Raw genomic sequence first — 19,239 nt, 5'->3', positions numbered from 1 at the left:
AATCGGCCGATTATTTGTTCGATTAATCGAACAAATAATCGGCCGATTCATCGATTTTTAAAATAATTTTTAGTTGCAGCCCTAGTCACAATTAATTTCAATTAATTGTTTCAGCCCTAGCCAACACAATTGTAACTTACGATCCAAAAATCTTAATTTGGGTAAATTCAAAACTTAATGGTCAAAAAAATGTAATCCTTTAATTTTTTTTGTAAGGGTCTTCGTGGTGGTGGGGTTGACCTAGTGGTTAGAGCAGTCGGCTTGTACTCTGAGAAGATTGCAAGTGCCTGGTTTGATCCCCACAGCCTGGAGATAAATGTCTCATTATCATTATTATTATTGTTACTAACTGAAATAGATTATCACCATTTCATTTATCTTAATCTAAAGCTGTATCTCTTTATATCAAAGTAAACAATTTATACAAGGGATGAAGTCTGTACCTAAATATAATATATTTATTGAAGGTGTTTTATTATTAAAAAACTGTGCGTTGGGTGTCAGAAAATCCAATGTTGAGCAGTGCCGTGCTTTTTTTTTTTTTTTTTTTTTTTTTTTTTTTTTTTTTTTTTTTATGGGCTTTTTGTTGAAACATCCACTTAACGGCGGCGTCCACATAGCATAATTTTGGTCCTTCATCTGTATCGACATCTGTCCTGGAATGGTGATTACATTAGCGGGCGTGGTTCTAGCAAGTCCAACAATCAGGAGCTTACCTGCAGACAGTGGGTGCAGACAGTGTTGCTGCTTGTGTAACTTTTAACCTACTGTTTAAGAAACCGGGAAACGATGCACACATGCACACAAGTCAAATTCTCCTGCACACCCTTTCGAGGAAAAAAAATACCTGTTTATTTTTATTTTATTTCAGAAGGATTGTACAAGTAAAATTTGTGTTAATGGTTCCTTTAATGATTTTCTATTGTGACATCCATAGTAAAATATTCAGAGATCTTAAAAGAATATGAAGCTAGCATTAATGAACCAATAAAATTAGAAGTGGTGGGGAATTTTTCATCTTTATATGCCGAGTAGATTAAAGGCATGCTGTAAAATCTATTAACTTATGGCTTTCAAACTATTAAGCCTGTCAGAAACCAGAGTATTTTCTAACAGAATGTCTTTCTTTTTGTCGACTCCATTTGATCTCAAGTGAAGCCTTGAGAAACTGTCCAAATGTGAGCATAGCAAAGGAGTCCTGGTGCGTCTGCTGTTTGATGCCCTGAGAGCATCTAATGCTCTGCTTTCCGACCAATTAGAGACAGGGCACTGGGTGATTGATCTTCCCATAAATGGGAAATTACTTCCTGAGGATCACCAGGCCCAACTGTGTTTAAAGAACTAAAGAGCATTTTGGTCAGAGAGCATCCACAGAAAAGAATAGCATCCAGGGGAGGTTTCACCATGAAATATTGAGCAGCATGTATTTCCTAAATGGGTCTATTGGATGGGGGGTCATTGTGTTTGGGGTTTGAAATCACAATGGAGGATGAGTGTTTGATTGGGTCAGCCTCACACTGAAAATTGTTAATTGAGTGATATGAGAGAGGCACTTAGAAAAAGTGGAAGATAGCGATTGATTTTTCAGGTGCCAGAGCCATTTATGTGGCAGGATATTTAATGAATTTTACTGGAACAAAATTAAAAGCATCCTTTAAAAAGGTCCTCTGAGACCTGAATGTCGCCCTCAACCTACAAGGTCACACAAGCAAAAAATAACGGAAAGATGGAGGATATTTATTTTCTGAGAAGACTCCTATGTTCCTAGGAGTTTTTACTGTGAAACAAGCAGCAGGGCTCTAATAGTGTTTCTCCACCAGCTTTGGAAAATTTTGACCATTCTTCCTTCCAATGCTGCTAAAGCTCAGTTAGGAAGAATGTAGATAATTTGTCATGTTGCTTTTTGAAGGCATACCTGTAGATTTCCACTTTATTTTAATTTAAGCCCCACTTTTACCTTCTTTTAAAGGCCAGATAACCTAGATTCAACATTAGCTAAATTCGTCCTTATTAGCTCTAACATTACTACCTATTCCGATTGAAGGAAAGCATCCCCACAGAATGATACTGCCACTACCATGGTACACTTAAGTGGGCTTAACATGATGCCATGTCGATTTTCTGCCACATAGTTATTTTTTAAAGTTTTTTAAAGAACAATTTTTCAGAGAGCAACTAGTTGAACAGTTGTTTTTTCTACCTCTATTTACATGATAAAACCTAAAAAAGCAATTGGAAAGCACAGACCTCCACCAAGCAGCTAATTTCCCCCCATACTTTGACCTACACATATAGCTAAAACTTGAAAATGATCTGGATTAATTTCAAATGTTGGTGAGTCGTTTGTATTAAGTGCATCTCTGGTTCAATAAAATCAAACTAACAAACAAAATCTGCTTATCAAGACTTCGAGCGAGGCATGGATCCCTTTTCTTTTTGTATTTTTGTCCTCAATATAACAATTCTTGACTTGTTGAGTCAGATACTGAGGCTGTCAATACTCACTGCTGCCAGCCTCTGGTTCAGGGTTCAGGGTGCTTGTTCTGCCAAATATCTCTATCTCACAATGCTGAAGAACCCTTAAAAAAAGAAAAAGAATCCTGCATCCAAATTATTCTCTGGATCATCACCAAAATTGAACAGACTATTTCTTGAATGTCTTTAAAAACCATTCATAGCTTTTTAAGTAATTCTGCTTAGAACCAACAAACTCGACCAAAAACATAACCTCCTTGGCCGGGATAATGACTACAATGTTTGCAAACGTTACTCAAGTCTCAATTTAAACAAAACATACAAAACAATCGTCTAGTAACTCATCAAACTAAACAATAGCAATGAATAACAAATGGAGAGAACAGCAATGCATGTGCTCTCGAGGCATTGCTGCATATACATCCAAATTTATCTTACCGTGTCAGTCATTTTTGAACTGAAAAAGCTTCCTGGATGGGAAGCGAAACTTCAAACTTGGAAATAGAGACTGACACGGGAGTGGATTTTCACTCCTGTCCCGTCCCACTCCCACAGAAAAAAATTGTGTCCCGTCCTGATCCCTGGCCAGAGTAGAAATCTAAATCCTGTCCCGTCCCACTCCTGGTGAAATTACTCCCATTCCCATCCCATTCCCATTCAGAATGGCTCCTGCCCCTGCAACACTCCCATTCTTGTTGTCTTCAATAAGATTTCACTTTTTTCAAACTTTTTGAAGTCGAGTTCACCACTAACTGTTGGTCCCTCCATTGTTGTTTTTCAGCGCGGATGAAAAACTCAGAGCGGAAGCACTGTTGGTTTTTGGATCGTGTAGTTTTTTTGACTCGCATTATAGTGTAGGCTTCAAGGATAAAAACTACAAAATGGCGGCGCCAGTACTGGATTTTTTTTCTTTCTATTTTATTTTATTTTTTGGCATCGATACTAGATTTTTTTAGTTACTACTGGTTTGCTCCCGTCTGCTCCCGTTAATGTTTAATCCTGTACCGTCCCAATCACGTGATCGTTACTAATACTGACTCCCATCCCACGGGAAATTTCAGCCTCTACTTGGAAACAAAGCCCAGTGGATTGTTGTTTTTTTTTTTTACTTTTTTTATAATTACTAATCCTGCTCCTTTTCAATAGCTGAACACCCATATATTTGACTGATACCGGTACATGAAAAAAACAATATTATCAGCCAAAATATATCTACCAGCCAATGTATCAGTCTATCTCAGCTGTGCTTCCATTGTTGGTCACTTTAGACATATGAGCAGTACCGCCATATCATCTAAGATTAGGCTTTTGTTTTATAACCCAAAGCTGCTTTTAACGTCTCATCCTTTTATCCACATCTTTCCCAGCAACTCTACATGAACAACTATCCTGTACCTGTTTTTTTTTTAACAATCATAAACGGCCAGATTATCTTTTGCAGGGAGATGGCAAGGGCATCATTTCCTGAATCCATTTGGTATTGTAAATATTTAGTGAGGAGGGGCACTGTGCAGACGCTTTAAGATCACCGATTCTGTTTCAGACTATCTGAACAACCTGCTTCCCTGCAGCTAAACCTTGCCTTGCTCCTGCCAGCTTCACACATGGACTCCTCTCATTCAGGCAACACAAGCCCAGTCAGATTGGGGCGGACAGAAACCGACATGTCTGAATAGTCCTGTCAGCATTCGACTCTTAAAGAGCTGTCAGTACAGAGAAGTTGTTAACCTATAACGTGTTCAAACTGCAGACAAATATGGATCGAATATGGACTTTAAGCAGTCTGCAGCTTTTGTTTAGTCCAACACAGATTAAACTTAAAAACACAAACTGGTGTAATTCTCTTTTATGCTTAACAATCGTGTGATGACGGCGGCTGTATCTATTCACATCTCTAACTAGAGGGGAATAGACCATCATGTGGATAAGAATGCATGTCAATTGCTTGTATGGGGGAGGATTTCATTATCCTATTGAGACTAATTATGGAACATAAGTGCCTAGAACAAAAAGCCCTTTTAAAACTAGAAAAAAATGTTTATTTCTGTGATTTTTACGCAGAAGTTTTTGCTGTGGTTTGGAAATCTGCATGTAGCTCATAGCCTGTTAAAATGTTTGCTAAGTACAGAAAAATTTCCTTCTGAGCTGCCATAGCAGCTAAACTTGCCTCATAATTAATAAATATTAGTTTATTATTTGCCAGGATAGACACAAAATCACAGCTTTATATGCTTCTTCTAAAATCACTCTCGATGTCACTGTGGCAGAAAAACAGGGATATCTCTTGACTTTGTTTTTTAAGCAAATTGTTACGTTACAACCACCAATTATGTATTTTATTGAGGTTTTTCTATATATATTCCCTATTCAGTGTTTCACTGTCAAATCACACATTAAATACGTTAGTGTTGATGACATGATATTGATTTCATGTAACTTTGCATTAAAATCATGCAGCAGGATGTATCAGGTGTTTCTGAGTTATTATTTGTCAAACAGGCTTATTTTAACACAAATATTACAATTTAAAGCTCCATATTTAATAGCTCCATGCTAAAACCCATCTCTGTGTGCTGATGTCAGAGGGAGAACACTTTTACAGCTAGTTCTACATTTTATAATGGAGATGGGTGAAAACATTACTGGGTTTTCCAGAAGGTGTCGTCTGGAATTGGTTTATGTGGTGGAACAATCGTCCAGTTTGAGCTCAGGTAGTGATGCTGAGGAGTAAGGAAGCATCACACGCCGTTTTGTTTTACATTTGGCCCTTGATTTATTTTACGTTATTACATCATGTTCTACTCACCCATATGAGTCTTGTCATTTGGAGCCGTTCTGAAGATATTCTGTTCTGTTAAATCCAAGTAACGTCTTCCTATGGGTGATCGACTTGAAGGCACAAATTAAACTGTTCATAATTTATTCTTTATGGTACGCCAGCATCCATAACATGTAGGCGAATCACTGTCCCCCAGACATCCGCGGTTATATTTTTTTATATTTATATGTTTTAAAAACAAAGCGGTGCGTGTATGACGTCATCCCCGCATGCGTACTGGAGTTGTGACAGGCAGCGAGGGCCACAGGCGGCTACGCTCTACCCCTTATATTCATTTGGCTAGCTAATCTGAATTGTTCAATTCCATTTCAAGAGCGAGATCATCTGTGGTAGTAGCACTAGACGTCTTCCAGGAGTGTGAGTAAAACTAGCAGCAGTTCAGCGGACAGGATGAATGAATGGTAGCCGGCGCACGGGTGAGTAGAACATGATGTAATAACGTAAAATCAAGGGCCAAATGTAAAATAAAAAGCGGCGTTCCCCTTTAAAGGTCAGAACCATCCACAGCAGATCTAGCCTTAGACTCAGACTATGAGCTGGAAGGTGGCAGCTAATATGACGCCCCGATAAAAAACATACAGAGGAGAAACACTGCTTTAAAAGTCTCTGGTACAAATAGTATAACCAGTTATTAATTTATAAGATATGAATTAGCTTATAATACTTTAATTGAATCCTCCACCGCTTTTACAAGAAATTATCTACTATAGTCTTAAAGGCACATCTAGCAACTCCACCTGTCCTTCTCAGCCAGGGTTTTTACTAGTGTTGCACTGATACCGATACCAGTATTGGGCAGGGCCCCGATCCAGCACTAAAATGGTGGTATCCGTATAGGCGAGTACCAACAAATAGGGCACCGATAACATTTTGAGAGCCAAAACTTTATTCAGCTATTGTCACCCATTCCAGGTAGGCAATAAAAAGTTCTACTGGATTCACTTTGTTTTAGGCTTTTTTGCTGCTTCACAAAGGTAGGCAGCAGCTTGATAAAGCCATGATGGCACTTATTGTACATCCAAGTAGTATGCAGTTCTTCATATATACACACACATCAATTTCAAACAGATGGTATCGGCCAATACTGCATAGCCAGGTATTGGGTATCGGATAACAGGGCCAAAAAAAATGGCATCAGCGCAACACTAGATTTTACAACTGCCAGCCAAAAAATAATACCAAAACCGCGAACCTATAAAAGACCTAATAAAGAGTGCAGAACTATCTAGGCTCTGATTCGGTATTACAGAAGCTAATAATTCGTTTTAGATGATCATCTGGAACAGCAGCAATCTATGATTTAAGCTCCACATCAGCCTCCAATTCTTTTGTGAATATTTTAAAAATTTCTCTTACTTCAACAACATCTCAGGTCGGATGTGGAGCTGGAAGAGAAGCGCTGGGAGCGACATTAGCAGGTTCTTAATCATAATCCACCCGTCTCTGCCTCAAACATCGGCTAATGTTATCGCTCTCCCCCGGATAGACCCACGCTTTGCGCTTCTGTTTTACAGAAAAAAAGTATCTTAAAATGGTCAGAGCACAGAAGGAAGGTCTCGTTTCATTTCTGCTGTCAATTAGAACCGTGAAAACAAACCATGTTGCTTTCTGACAGCTGTTAGACAGTCTTTATAACTATTGCCTTAAAGTACATATATATTTTCTCACCAGCGCTCTAGAAGAATTTCTCTTCAGGGCCTGCCAGTAGAAATCTCTCTCTTCTTCCTATAAAAAGCATCTACTACCCAGCTGGTTGTTGCCGTCTCCACCCACTGCCTTTGCCACAACACAGAACAGATGAGCCTTTTTATTAGGAGTCCAACCTTACACAGCTCAAATGAAGCTTTTCAAATTGGGGCAATAAACGTTGCATTATTACATTATGAGGGGAAAAATATGCCCTGAACAATGAAGCGTAAGAAAATCTATTCCAGTAGAAATGTGCATAAGATGATCTCTTTAAATGCAGTTAGTAGCAGGTTTGACTGCATTTCTGCTTTGAAACTTAATAATGGGCCGTCAGCTTTATAATTGTCCACTTATGTAAAAGCAGCTGAGTGAAGCTAATAGAAATAGAACATTATCATTACTTTTCCTGGATCGTTTTGCTCCAGAACCCCAGACTCTTGTTATAGCTTTTCAGTAAATGTGCTGAATTTCAGTGATAATCAGTAAGTTCATGGATTTAGACAAACATCATACTGTCTGTGCAGCTTTATTCAACGAAGAAGGATCCCGTGGAGATATGCTTTGTAAATGAGTTCGACTTGAGGCAATACAACATAACTTAGGGATGCAACTAAAGAGTAATATGATTTTCTTTTTCCAAGATGAGTATACCAATATTTTAAGTCATCAACAGTATGTTATAAAGTTTCATTTCAATTTGAAATATAAATTGAAAACTGTATTTTAAAAGCCAAACTACCTAAGAGTAGCATTATTTATTGTTCATCAAAAAAAAAAGATAAAAAGTAATTTTTATTTAATCTAGACCAGGGGTCGGCAACCCAAACTGCTCAAAGAGCCATATTAGATTTTCTTTAAGTATTTTTTTTTTTTTTCTTGGATCACTTATCAAACGAAACATTAGAGACTAAAATACTGGCTCTAACAAGCTGTTGCTTGCTTGCTGCATGTGCATGCTGGCTGATAATGAGACAAGTGAAAGCAGGAGTGCTTTTTTTCTACTGCTTTAAAAACATAAAACTCAGGATCACAAGCGCACGTTTTAATATGTGAACTTCAACCATATGATCGTGTCTCTAAAGTTTAACAAGAACAGGCATCAGTGAAGTGGGGAATGTCGCTAAGACTCTTGAAGCATTTGGTCTCATGTTGCTTTGTTTTGCTTTTGCTTTCAATATCTACAGACAAAATAAAACTCATCCTCCATTTAGCTTTGTGTAGTTTAGAGTCCTCTTGATTCCTGTGCATTGCAATATTTCAAAACTTAACTAAAACAATGCCAGTAATCAGCTTATAGACTAATTATGCATGGGGATATATTTTTCAGGATTTTATGTTCTTGCTTTAAATAATTTGGCTTAGAGTTAATTATAAACCTGATACGAATGTTCTTAAAAATGATTTGCATGTAAGACCAATTTATAAATAACAAATCTGATGCGTGGATATTCTTTTACACTGGACACATTCTTGTAAAGGCTGCTGACTTAACTCCTTTTGAAATTAATGTTTTTTTTTTCTTCTGGACAGCAGTGGAGTGTTTTATTGTGTTTGTATCCAAACATCTAAATGAAAAGTGTAGTGGAAGGAAAAAGTGTGAGAGCGACAGGATTAGGCAGCAAAATCAAGTCGAGAACTTTGAAGTTGTTGACAGGATCACATCACAAACATGACGTGAGCTGAAACTGTCACTGTGTTGAAGCTGAAGTAAAAGGAAAAATCTCACCTGGGCTAAAAAATAAAGGACTGTATTTAAGGCTGCAAGTAATGATTATTTAGCAAATTGATTAATCTGTTGACTATTTTTTGATTAATCAACAAATAAACTGATAGCCAAAGGTTCCTTAAAGAAGTTTTTTACGAAATTAAACCAGGTGAAACTAAATCTTCTCCACATTAGGGGTTCTGGATAGAGCATATTAACAGACAAAAACATCTTTATCTTAAATGCAAATGTTTATTTATTTATTTTTTTTACAATTTTGATATAATTACTGCTCTAAATGGGTCGCTCTGTCAGCTAAAGGCATATTTTACAGTCTCTAAACTCCAGTTAACGATTAATCAATTACTAAATTAATTAATCACAATTATTCTGATTAATTGTTTCAGCCCTAACTGTATTAGTGTTCAGTCAAACAAATCAAAGAATACTTCACATTTTGGTTGGAAATCAAGGTCACAGGTTCAGGATGAAGCACAGATTCCATGAGATCCAGTTGAAGTTTCCAGTCATGTATTCTGCTGCTCTTGGTCCACTGTGTTTCCGTTTACCAAGAACATTTCAGAGCAGTTTATTTCCCTCTATTGTTGAGTCGCATAACGACTCCCTAGTTTAACGAGGATAGCAACAATTTGTCCTGGGCCATAAAACAGTAACAATATACATAACACTAGACGTATCATTGATGTTAATAGAAAATGTCCTTATCCCCTGATATAAAAGGCCATTTTTCAGACACATCGCACAGCCCTAGTAACGGTGTGTTGGAGCAGCCGTTCAGCTCTCCTGACCTGAAACTCAGAGAAACTAGAGAGCAATGTCAGAAGGGAAACAAGACATTCAAGACCCAACAGCACAGTGAAGCTGAAGGCTGATATTAATGCAATCTGGGATTCTTTAACACCTAACTGAAGCCACAGGTCCATCTGCCTGTCCCTCTCTCCTGTGTTTTATTAGTGTAATGTATTATTCTGCCTTTCTGGAAAAAAAATACATTACAGAGCTTCTTTAGCTGTTAGCTATAATCATTAAAAATAACCAATATAAACCTTTAACTTTATTCTGTGTGGATGAAATGTTTCTAATGACTTTTGGTCTTCGAAATTAATTACTAAAAGAAATGAACTTGTTGGTTCTACTGGAATAACTATTAAAACAATAAAGAAAGAGAGAACTAAGTGAAGTAGATGTTCAATTTTGGGTGTGTTCTGTAGATGCTGAGATCTGTATGTGCAAAAAAAATATTTTTTCATCCAACCTCTTTTTCTTTTCCCCAGGCACTTTGGAAAAAGATGTGATGACTCACGCAAGGCAGTCAGCTTCCCTCAGGCAGAACCAGACCAGTTCTGACTGGTGGGATACCAGCCATACCTGGCCTCATGGTGGCACCACGGGCACTGACAGCCCTGAGCGTACATTACGTTTCGGCAGGACAAAGAAGATAAGTGGGATCATAAGAAAAAAGGAAGGCAAAGAGCCCAACACAATGAAGGAGAAAAAAGAAAGAAGAAGGTCAGACGAGAGCCGGAAGCTTGACCAAAGACGAGAGAAGAAACGGGTCAGAAAGTTGTACCCTCTGCGAGGTCGAGCTGGGAATTCTGAGGAAGAACGCAAGTGCCATGTTCTCCTTACTCGCCTAGAAGAAGGCTCGCGTGAAAAGGTTCGGGCTAAAGGTAAAGAAAGAAGAGACAGGCCCAAAACTAAATCCAAAATGGTTAAAACCAGAGATGGATTAAAAACAAAGTCCTTACCAAAAAACAAACTGAAATCAAAACATCTTGCTGATCATTCAGAACTGACAGACTTACAACCACGCAAACGTAGACTGGCGTCTCTCAACGCTGAGGCAGTGAACAGTTTACTACTTGAAAGAGCCACTGATGCTCAACCAGCTGCCAAACTGGCCAGGAGGCAGGAGGAAGCTCTGGATGGAGCAGTTCCTTTGGATCCACCTAGAAGTCTCCCTGGAAGTCTTAAAGTATCAAGAGGGAACATTAATAAAGTATCTATACCCAACAAGGTTGAGCTTTGTCAAAGTGCTAAGCTGAGCAAGAAGGCTAAAGCCAGTCGGGGTGATGAAGCTGTTTGGATGAGCCAGGAGTGTTTAGATGCACCTGCACCAAGACGGCTAGCTGGACTTAATGCTGCAGCCCTGCTGAAGCTAACAAGCTCGTCTGCTACCAGTAAACAGAGAGTAAAGGCCACTCCCACTGCAACGGTCACATCCGACTCTATGGCTCCTGCTGCGGACTCGACACCAAAGCAGCACCATGGAGATAAACTCCAAAACAAGCGCCAGTTGCAAAAGCAGAAAGGTAAAAAGCGCTCTCCCCTGCACGGCGGCTGCACAGCCTGCAAGAAGAAAGCGGACTTTGAGCCCAAGGTGGAGTGGGAGACGGGCAGCTGCACCCACCGCCTGACCAAACCAGGTTATCAGTCTCGTAGCATGCTTGGATACCCTCTAAAGCAGGTGAAGGAAGAACAGCTGGAGACAGAACTGAGCCCATACTACTGCTGTCCCCCAGAGGGGTCTGTGGAGTACTGCCACCGTCTGGCCTGCTTCCTTGGCCAGCAGCCCTACGCAGACTCTGATGACCAGTCTATAAAGTCAGCCATGACCCCCGTGAAGCCAGAGTGCCTAGTAACCTCCCCATCTCTCACACATTCCCACCCCCACAGAGCACTCGCCCTCACCCCCCACCCATGCCTCTGCACTGCTGACCACTGCTTCCCCGGCTACTACGTCCACATCACCCACCCAACGCACACTGGACAGACTTCAGCTGCCCTAGCCACACGGCCCCTCAACTTCAGCTCCACCGGTTTGTGCCCCAGCCATATTACTGGATCCAAGCTCCTGGGAGGTCAGGTGTCGCACCCATCGGGCTTAGGCCACCCTGCCTACTGCAACTCTGTGGCTTCCCCCTGTTATGGCGATGCCTGCGGGATCAGCGGCTACAGCTACAGATCACTGCCTCCGGTGACGGGTAGAAGTTGTTCTTTCAGTGCAGGCTGTACTGGATGCACACACAGCATTAAAACAGGTGAGTGAACATAAATCTACAGATGAAGCCTCGGTGTAAATTAACTACTACTATTTAAAACATGTTTAAATACAGTAGAAACTGGATATTTATATCCATTATTTTTAGCTCTGCCCTCAGTGTTTGGTTTATATCTACTCCAAAAGTTTGACTTTATAGCTATTTTCTGAGGTATGTTTAGGGTCATTTCGTATTTGAAAGCTCAAGTTGTTTCCAAGCTCTAGCTTCCTAAAGACGTTTCAATATTTGCTAATGTCCTTTCATTTATGATTCAAGTATTTTTGTAAAGGGCACTAAAAATGAGCCATGATGCTTTACAGCTATGATGAATATCAGGCATTAAGCCTCCCTCCCATCTCTGCCCTTGTGGCTAAACCCTGCAATATTTATTTAATTAGGTAAGAGTTGGTCACGTAACTCCGCCTCCACTGCATGGTGCCTGTACCATCTTTGTTATTCGTCGCCACTGTCAGGTAGCAACTTCCTATGGCAGTAAATACTTTTTCTCTTACCACCCTCACCAATTTTCAAAGAACCGAGGTCAGAAAGGTTTTCTTCGATTACTGTCTGAAGCTCAACACAGATATACCCCTAAAAGTGTGCGTGTGCAGAAATGGATAACAGGAGCATGTAGGACAGACCACTTATTTAGATGATCCACCCGGAAATAAAAGATCGTCCTCTAAACCTTTAAAGTCTGGAGATGAATCGGATTCTTACAAATGTTTACTGCTTAAAAAACTCTGACAGTAACTCTCAAACAGGTAAATTAAAATCTGTCATGTCTGATTTTTTAAGTAAATCAAGATGTGATTGTAACCCACATCAAAGAAAAACTAAGTAGCATTTTTCATAGTATTTTCTTTAGGCAAGTAGCGTGTCAGTGTTGAACAAATTTATGGCTGTGTTCTTTTTTACACTGCAGGTTTTCTTTATTTTACTGCTTGGATTAACTCAGTGGGACAGGGAGGAAAAAGCTGGGGATGTTTGCACTGAGGCAGCTTTAGTTTTCATAAAATACAAGACAGCGCCTTCGTTTGAGATGTGCCTCTACCAGCTGTGCAGATCAAGACACTCTAACAGGTTTTCCTCTAACTGACTGTGTGTAGAATGATGGGAGGAGAAACCTGCTTCTGTGCCTGCAGGCTTTGCATGTTTACACATAAACAGAAGTCAAAAATGTAGCCTGAAAGATGCACCCAAGAACTCAGAAGTCTGTTCTCTGAATATAATTCAATCTGTCAACTTTGGGGTAGGTCTAAACCTTAGGAAATACATTGTTGGAAATTGGCGCTATATAAATAAACTAGATTTACTTGAATTTAAATCAGTTGGATTTCACCGTGTATTACAATGGGAAAGAGTATTTCCCCCCCTCACAGATTTCTGCTGTTTTTGTGATACTTAAATTCTTAAGATAAATAATTATTTACATCCCACATTAGACACAAGATGACCAGAGAAAAGCAAGACCCCAAAAGATTATTTAATTAGGAAAAATGTTCTTAGGAAGTGAGTGTTTAATGTTTCAGAAATGTATGCAGAGATTTGATAAATTAACCAAACTGATTTGGTTTCTGGAGCTGTCTGTTTAAGGTCATTGCGGTGACGAGTCAGTGGGATTTAGGTCCAGGCTTTGACTAGGTCACTCCAACTCCTACCATTTTTTTTTTTTTTTAGGAGCCACCTGGATTTGAAGTTAGCTGTTCTCCCAGTGCATAACGCAAAGTACTTGAGCTGGGTCAAAAGTTAATTTTCAGACTTTATCATTTTCTGTTAGAGAGAAAAGTTAATGGTTCTGAAATTTCCAGCATGCTGTCCAGGTCCTGAAACAAAAAAATCAACACCAGACCTTCCTGGTTCTGCTTCTAGCAAGAAAGCTTCTTAGTTTCTGATCTGCTCCTTTCTTTGGGGCTTGATGATGCTTTCTTGATATAATCTTAACCCTAAAGCTACTTTTCACATTGTTCACGACATGTAAATCCACGACTGGTGGATTTACATGGTATCCTCATGCAAACCATGCAGGCAAGAGAGATAAATTCACCAGCGGTAGATCCCATGAGGTAAGAGTGATGGCCACTCCCCAATCATTGTTGGAGAGCAGAGCAGTGATTGCTGAAGTTGAAACGTCAGCCCAACGTCATGGTAACTGATCAGGGGCTGGTCATGGTTGTGTAGTTGGTTGAAAGCGTGCAGCCTAGAAAAAACTATTTTTAGTTGAAATGGAATATAGAGCAAATGGTGTTGGCAAAGGATGAAATAAGGAACGCTCTTATGAGGTTTATAGGGGGGCTTTTGAAAAAAGCTGATTTAATTTAGCCCTAGAAGGCTGTTCATCATCCTGCAGCAAAGACACCGGCCAGCTGCTTCTTCTCCCTAGCTCTGGTGCCCTCTGCCCGGCTAGATACAAGGAAGTGCTGCTGAATCTGATCATCATCTAGATTCAGCTTTTAGTGTTGGTTGTGATACAAAAAACAAGCTCTGTGACTCAATCTCTTTCCGCCAGGTGGAATTGAAATAGAAGCTAAAACTCCTGCTGTTTGGTGCCACGGTGAAGCTGAGGTTGACCTGAAATGCTCAGAGTCAACCCCCTGCGATGCTTGCAGAAATTACCAAGAACACAGCATTCAGTTTGAACACACCATCAGTCTAATCAATAATCAGTCTAAAAAAATCTAAAAATGACAACTGATCACTATTTAACAGCAGGGGTAATCATCTTTTCACAAAATACCAGGTTGGTTAGGTAGCTTTTTTGTTTTAATAAACAACATTGGTGGATTATTTAAGTCTTAACAACTAAGCAAAAATTAGGAGAGATCTGTAAAGGGTTTTATGGTATACTAGGCAGTTTAATTTAAGATAGTTGAGGTCCTACGTTTAATGATCTCTAGGTTCTGATGGGTTCTTTGTTAGTTATTCTTGTAGTTGTCAGAGTTCGATTCAGGTAAGACCAGACCAATTTACTCTGTACTATTAAACTTGGTGGCGAAATAAAATTACCTTGGGTGATATATTTGTATATATGTTTTTAAAATATATTAAACTTCCATTCTTTTTTCAGAGGCTTACACGACCCTACAGGGTGACCACAGCCCCTCATTACTGGTTCCCCCTACTCTACCGATCTCCAAATGTCCACTATCCAGTGTGCCCAGTTCAACACAGAATAAAGCCCACCTGTTGACCCCCCTGTCTGGCCGAGATCAGCCCCAGGCCAGGATAATGCTAGCTAAGGAATGCCCTCAGAGCACAAAGGCCTCCAATGGCTCCTCCGTGGGCCACACCCACCTCCTTACGAAACAGGCCACCCCAGTGCCGAGCCTTGGCAGCAGTAAACAGAAGAAGATCAGCCGTAGACGTGCCACAAATGGCTGGCGGCCCGTTGGCATCCCCACTGAGAGGGAGGTCTTTATTGCGGTAGGTTGCTCCCCTTTTTAGGAAAACATTGGTAATTTTTTTTTTCCTTCATTTTTTTTTTTCTTAATGAAGAGAATCTTCTGTTTGTAATATCAGGGGGAAGATGAGGCTGCAATGAGGATGTGTTATGAAGGAGTGGAAAGGGACGGTGAAGTGATTCGTGTCAGAGACACTGTCCTACTACGATCTGGTCCCAGGAAGAAGTCCCTCCCATATGTTGCTAAGATATCTGCGTTGTGGGAAGACCCTAAAACAGGTGAGAAGAAAAAACAAGAAGGGGAGGTTGAAGTCGAGCTGCAAATGATCCATCAGCTACACAAAGACAAAGCAGGATTTTTTTTTTCAGAGTAACAACTTCACATAAATAAAGGGTGCATTTAAAAGGTCTAGAAAGCTTTGTTGCCTTAAATTCTCCTTCATTCTGTTTCTGCAGATTTAAAAGTAGAACATAAATTATACCGGGTTATTTAGACTGCAACAGAATTATTTTCCTGCAGGATGAGCAGAAATACTAATTCTCTTAGGAGTTTTGCTCTTTAAAGAGCATCTTTATCATGTGTGAACAACTGCTACAACATTAAAGAGACATTATTTAGGTTTTTACTGAAAATATCTTTTAAAATAGCCTTTTTATTTGACCCTTTATGATGAAAACATTGTTTAATGAGCAAACTGACACCCCAGTAGTTCAGCACCTGTGCATCTATAAGCCTGTAGGCTATTTTCCAGATTTTACTTTGGGTTGGAAGTTCCTGCATTGTTTGACGCCAAGCGTGTCTATGTTTAAAACTTCCAACCTAGCAAACAATCAAAGCAAAATAAGATGGTTTTTGTGGATACTCAGAAGCAACCGGCATCTAGCTCATCTCAGACACCAATGGCTACTTCACTTAAAGTGAAGAAAGTAAAAAAAAAATGTATTATATACAAGCTACGATAATGAGGAGAAGAATGCTGCAGTTCTGTGTTTTGGCCATAGGTGGCAGTATCATTAGAAAACTCCGTAATGCCTCTTTAGTTATCATCTAACAATAAAATTATTTAAAGTGATGCTCAATTTGCCTACTTCCCCAATATGCACTTGGGAAGAGCTACTTGCCTCTGGATGCTGGATGCATGAAACTGACAGCTTGGCCTGTTTATGATGAAGAATTTTAGGTGCAGCGAAAAAAGATTTAAGATATTAAGAAGCTGAATATAGAAAATTAATGGTGTTGAGTCTAATTAGCCTCTTAAAACGCCTCCCAAGTTCTCCTGAGCCTCTAAGTTGTCTCTCAGTCTGGGTCATTAATCAATCCTGCTTGGTTATTCAAATTCCTGTTTTCAGGTCAAACTTATGTTTCCATTTTAATTTGAAATCAAGTTCTGTTATATTATAATAATTAAACGTTTAAATTTGAGTTTTATTATCATTGAAATCTAATAATGAAAACTACTATTTCCTTTATGTGTAAATGAAGCTATGGGAAATTAGTTTTTAGGACTGACAAACATTAACTTTTTTATACATTATCATATTGTTTTTAATTCTTTTAAATTTTTGCTTTAATTAAAAAACAAAGCAACCAGTAACGTACCCTATCCTGACGTTGTTGGATACTGTAAATTCCACTTTCTTTATCTCAGGTATCAAGCACTATTTATAAAGATGGCGCATCAAAAGCGACCATCGTTCTTCTAAGACTTGACTTAATGTTTCACAGGTTCCTTCTTTAAATGATTAAGTAATGAATGTTTAAAAAAAAAAAATACATTTGTAAACTCGCCTGGTGGTGGAATGTGGGTTAATGCCCCGTGTCTTTAACAAATCCCAGTGAAAGTTTAAATATCTGCCTCTGATCGGGCACTGAAGCCCCAGGAAAGGGAAATTAACGGGATAAATTTGTATTTAAACGCATCTTTAGCTTTTCATGTGGAACGGAAATGTGTTGGTCTTGCTGCTGCTTTACGGCCAATTACCCGCGAAGGTATTGAAAGATATGCTTAAGTTGGATTTAATTTGAAATGGTAAATCAGTAAAATAAAAGATGTAGCTTTAAGAAAAATGAAATGTTTAAAACTAAATCAATGGACCTGGCTGTAAATCTCTTTGGTTACTTTGGTTGGTATATAAAGTGCTTAATAAATAGAATTTACTTGAAGGGAAAAAAAAAACACATTTGATAAATCTGTTAGAAATGTAATTTTAAAGTAAAAATAGCAAAGCAAATTACAGAAAATCCATAAAGATTATTTATTCTCTCCAGCTTTTCATTCATAATCTGTGGGTTCCAGTTTAACTAGGTGGTCTAACGCCCCTTTACTGTTTTTCCTAGTGGTGCAGTTCACAGACTGATGTTTAAGTGAAAGAATGCATGGCAGAAACTGTTCAGCTGATATTTGTGTTGATCTTCCTCAGGAGAGCTGATGATGAGCCTTTTTTGGTACTACAGGCCTGAGCACACCCAGGGAGGCCGGGATCCCAGAGCACACTGTGAGGTGAGGCGGCGGCAGACTGCAGCCAGGAGATAATTTCTCCCAGTGGGAAGAGGACAGTTGTGCAACCTGTTTTTTGTGCTATAAAAGCATTTGTTGTTTAGAGATGAGCCTATTGCAGTGCATATTTTAACAAGTAACATCAATATGAAGGCTGCTTGGTGTATAGTAGTGTGGACAGCGACTCTTGCTGAAGACATCATTATTTCTTCCTCAGCAGGTCTGAGTTTGTTGATATCGGGTTGGTTTTCCAACCTAACTGCAGTGGCATAATCAAAAAAAATATATATGATGCTATCTGTTTGACCTCTGAACAAGGAGAGGAATAGTTTCTAGTGAAAGTCTGCAGCTGTTTCTTGCTCAGCAGAGGAGGGTTTGGTTTGCATCTGGCCTCGCCACATAAAGAAACCCCACCATTTCCTAGTTTGCTCTGAGCTGACTGCTGCAAAGTGTTGCTGTTGTTTCTTCAGCCCTTCTTTTGGCACAGCATGCTAAAGTGTGGTGATGTGACGCTTTACGCCCACTGTTGCTTTCAGAATGAGATTTTCGCCTCTCGGCATCAAGATGAAAATAGTGTGGCCTGCATAGAAGACAGATGCTATGTTCTCCCTCTGGCCCAGTACTGTCGGTGAGTAAAAACACCCAGATCTTCTCAGCGTCGCTTTCCTGGGATTAAATGCTCTCTTACCTTTCTAACTTTTTCTTAGATTTTGTGCCTTGGTGAAGCGGCGTGCTGAAGGTGCCCCACCTGGCAGGGCCAGCATGGTGCCCTTCCGCCCTGACTTCGCCCCTCCCTCCCACCGCTGCGTGCCCACAGACGTCGACCCCGAGCTGGTGTACCTCTGCCGGCACGTCTACGACTTCAGATACGGACGCATCTTAAAGAACCTGCAGTAGAGCACCTTGGAATCAGTCGTCCCAATTCTGCGCCTCCTGCACAGAGGGAGGCAGCTGAAGGACTTTGCAATCAATGGGAAAAAGTGGGTGGGGGGGTTTGCATGTACGCATTATGAAGCACAGATCCCTTTAGTTAAATACCAAGAAGTTAGAATGTTGTAGGGAATCTCAGCCGGTAAATCCATCCCACTCCATTTTTCTTAGCTTATTGGTTTCCATAGAAGCGTAACCCCCCACCTCCTCAACCCCACCATGCCTTTTCTGCCAGAGACGTCGAGTGGGGTGGGGGGGGCTCCAGTCAGAACATGCAACAATCATGTTTGTTCCATTTGAGAGCCGCCGGCAGAGCGACGGTCCGGCGCGGCGCTCAGGTGCTTCCAGGGAAACAACCTAACCCTGTCAGCTGTGTGTTAACGCCGCTCGACAAGCATGGCTGAGGGAGCAGCTAATGGAGAGTGTCATCCTTTTCCCTTCATTTGACTCTGCACATTGGGTGTGTGCGTCCGTGTGTGTATGTGTGTGTTTAGGGGATAAATATGGTGATATTTAGTTAATCAAACCAAGCAAGCAGCTTTAGATGAAGTGGAGCTTTCTGTGAAAATAATTCACTAGTTTCAAGGTAAGCTGAGGATGAAAATGACCATATATCACTTATAAAATAGGTTCTACAGGAT

At 39.9% G+C, this 19,239-nt stretch overlaps 1 protein-coding gene across 2 annotated transcripts in view; it reads left to right on the top strand.

Moving 5' to 3' along the window:
* The window catches only part of LOC107097359 (bromo adjacent homology domain-containing 1 protein-like), a 50,137-nt gene extending 31,497 nt beyond the window's left edge, over nt 1-18,640 (top strand). For both annotated transcript variants that reach the window (XM_015394488.1, XM_015394495.1), the window contains exons 2-7: nt 10,004-11,770; nt 14,838-15,193; nt 15,290-15,449; nt 17,592-17,671; nt 18,205-18,296; nt 18,376-18,640. In XM_015394488.1, the coding sequence (XP_015249974.1) occupies nt 10,024-11,770; nt 14,838-15,193; nt 15,290-15,449; nt 17,592-17,671; nt 18,205-18,296; nt 18,376-18,565 (2,625 nt within the window). In that variant the 5' untranslated portion in view covers nt 10,004-10,023 and the 3' untranslated portion in view covers nt 18,566-18,640. The remainder of the gene's footprint in view (nt 1-10,003; nt 11,771-14,837; nt 15,194-15,289; nt 15,450-17,591; nt 17,672-18,204; nt 18,297-18,375) is intronic.
* The last annotated feature ends 599 nt before the right edge of the window (nt 18,641-19,239 follow it).

The sequence above is a fragment of the Cyprinodon variegatus genome, unplaced genomic scaffold, assembly GCF_000732505.1.
Source record: "Cyprinodon variegatus isolate N-32 unplaced genomic scaffold, C_variegatus-1.0 Scaffold25, whole genome shotgun sequence".
Taxonomy (NCBI): Eukaryota; Metazoa; Chordata; class Actinopteri; order Cyprinodontiformes; family Cyprinodontidae; genus Cyprinodon; species Cyprinodon variegatus.
Note: the sequence above shows the minus strand (reverse complement) of the source record. Positions and strands in the feature narration are given on the sequence as shown.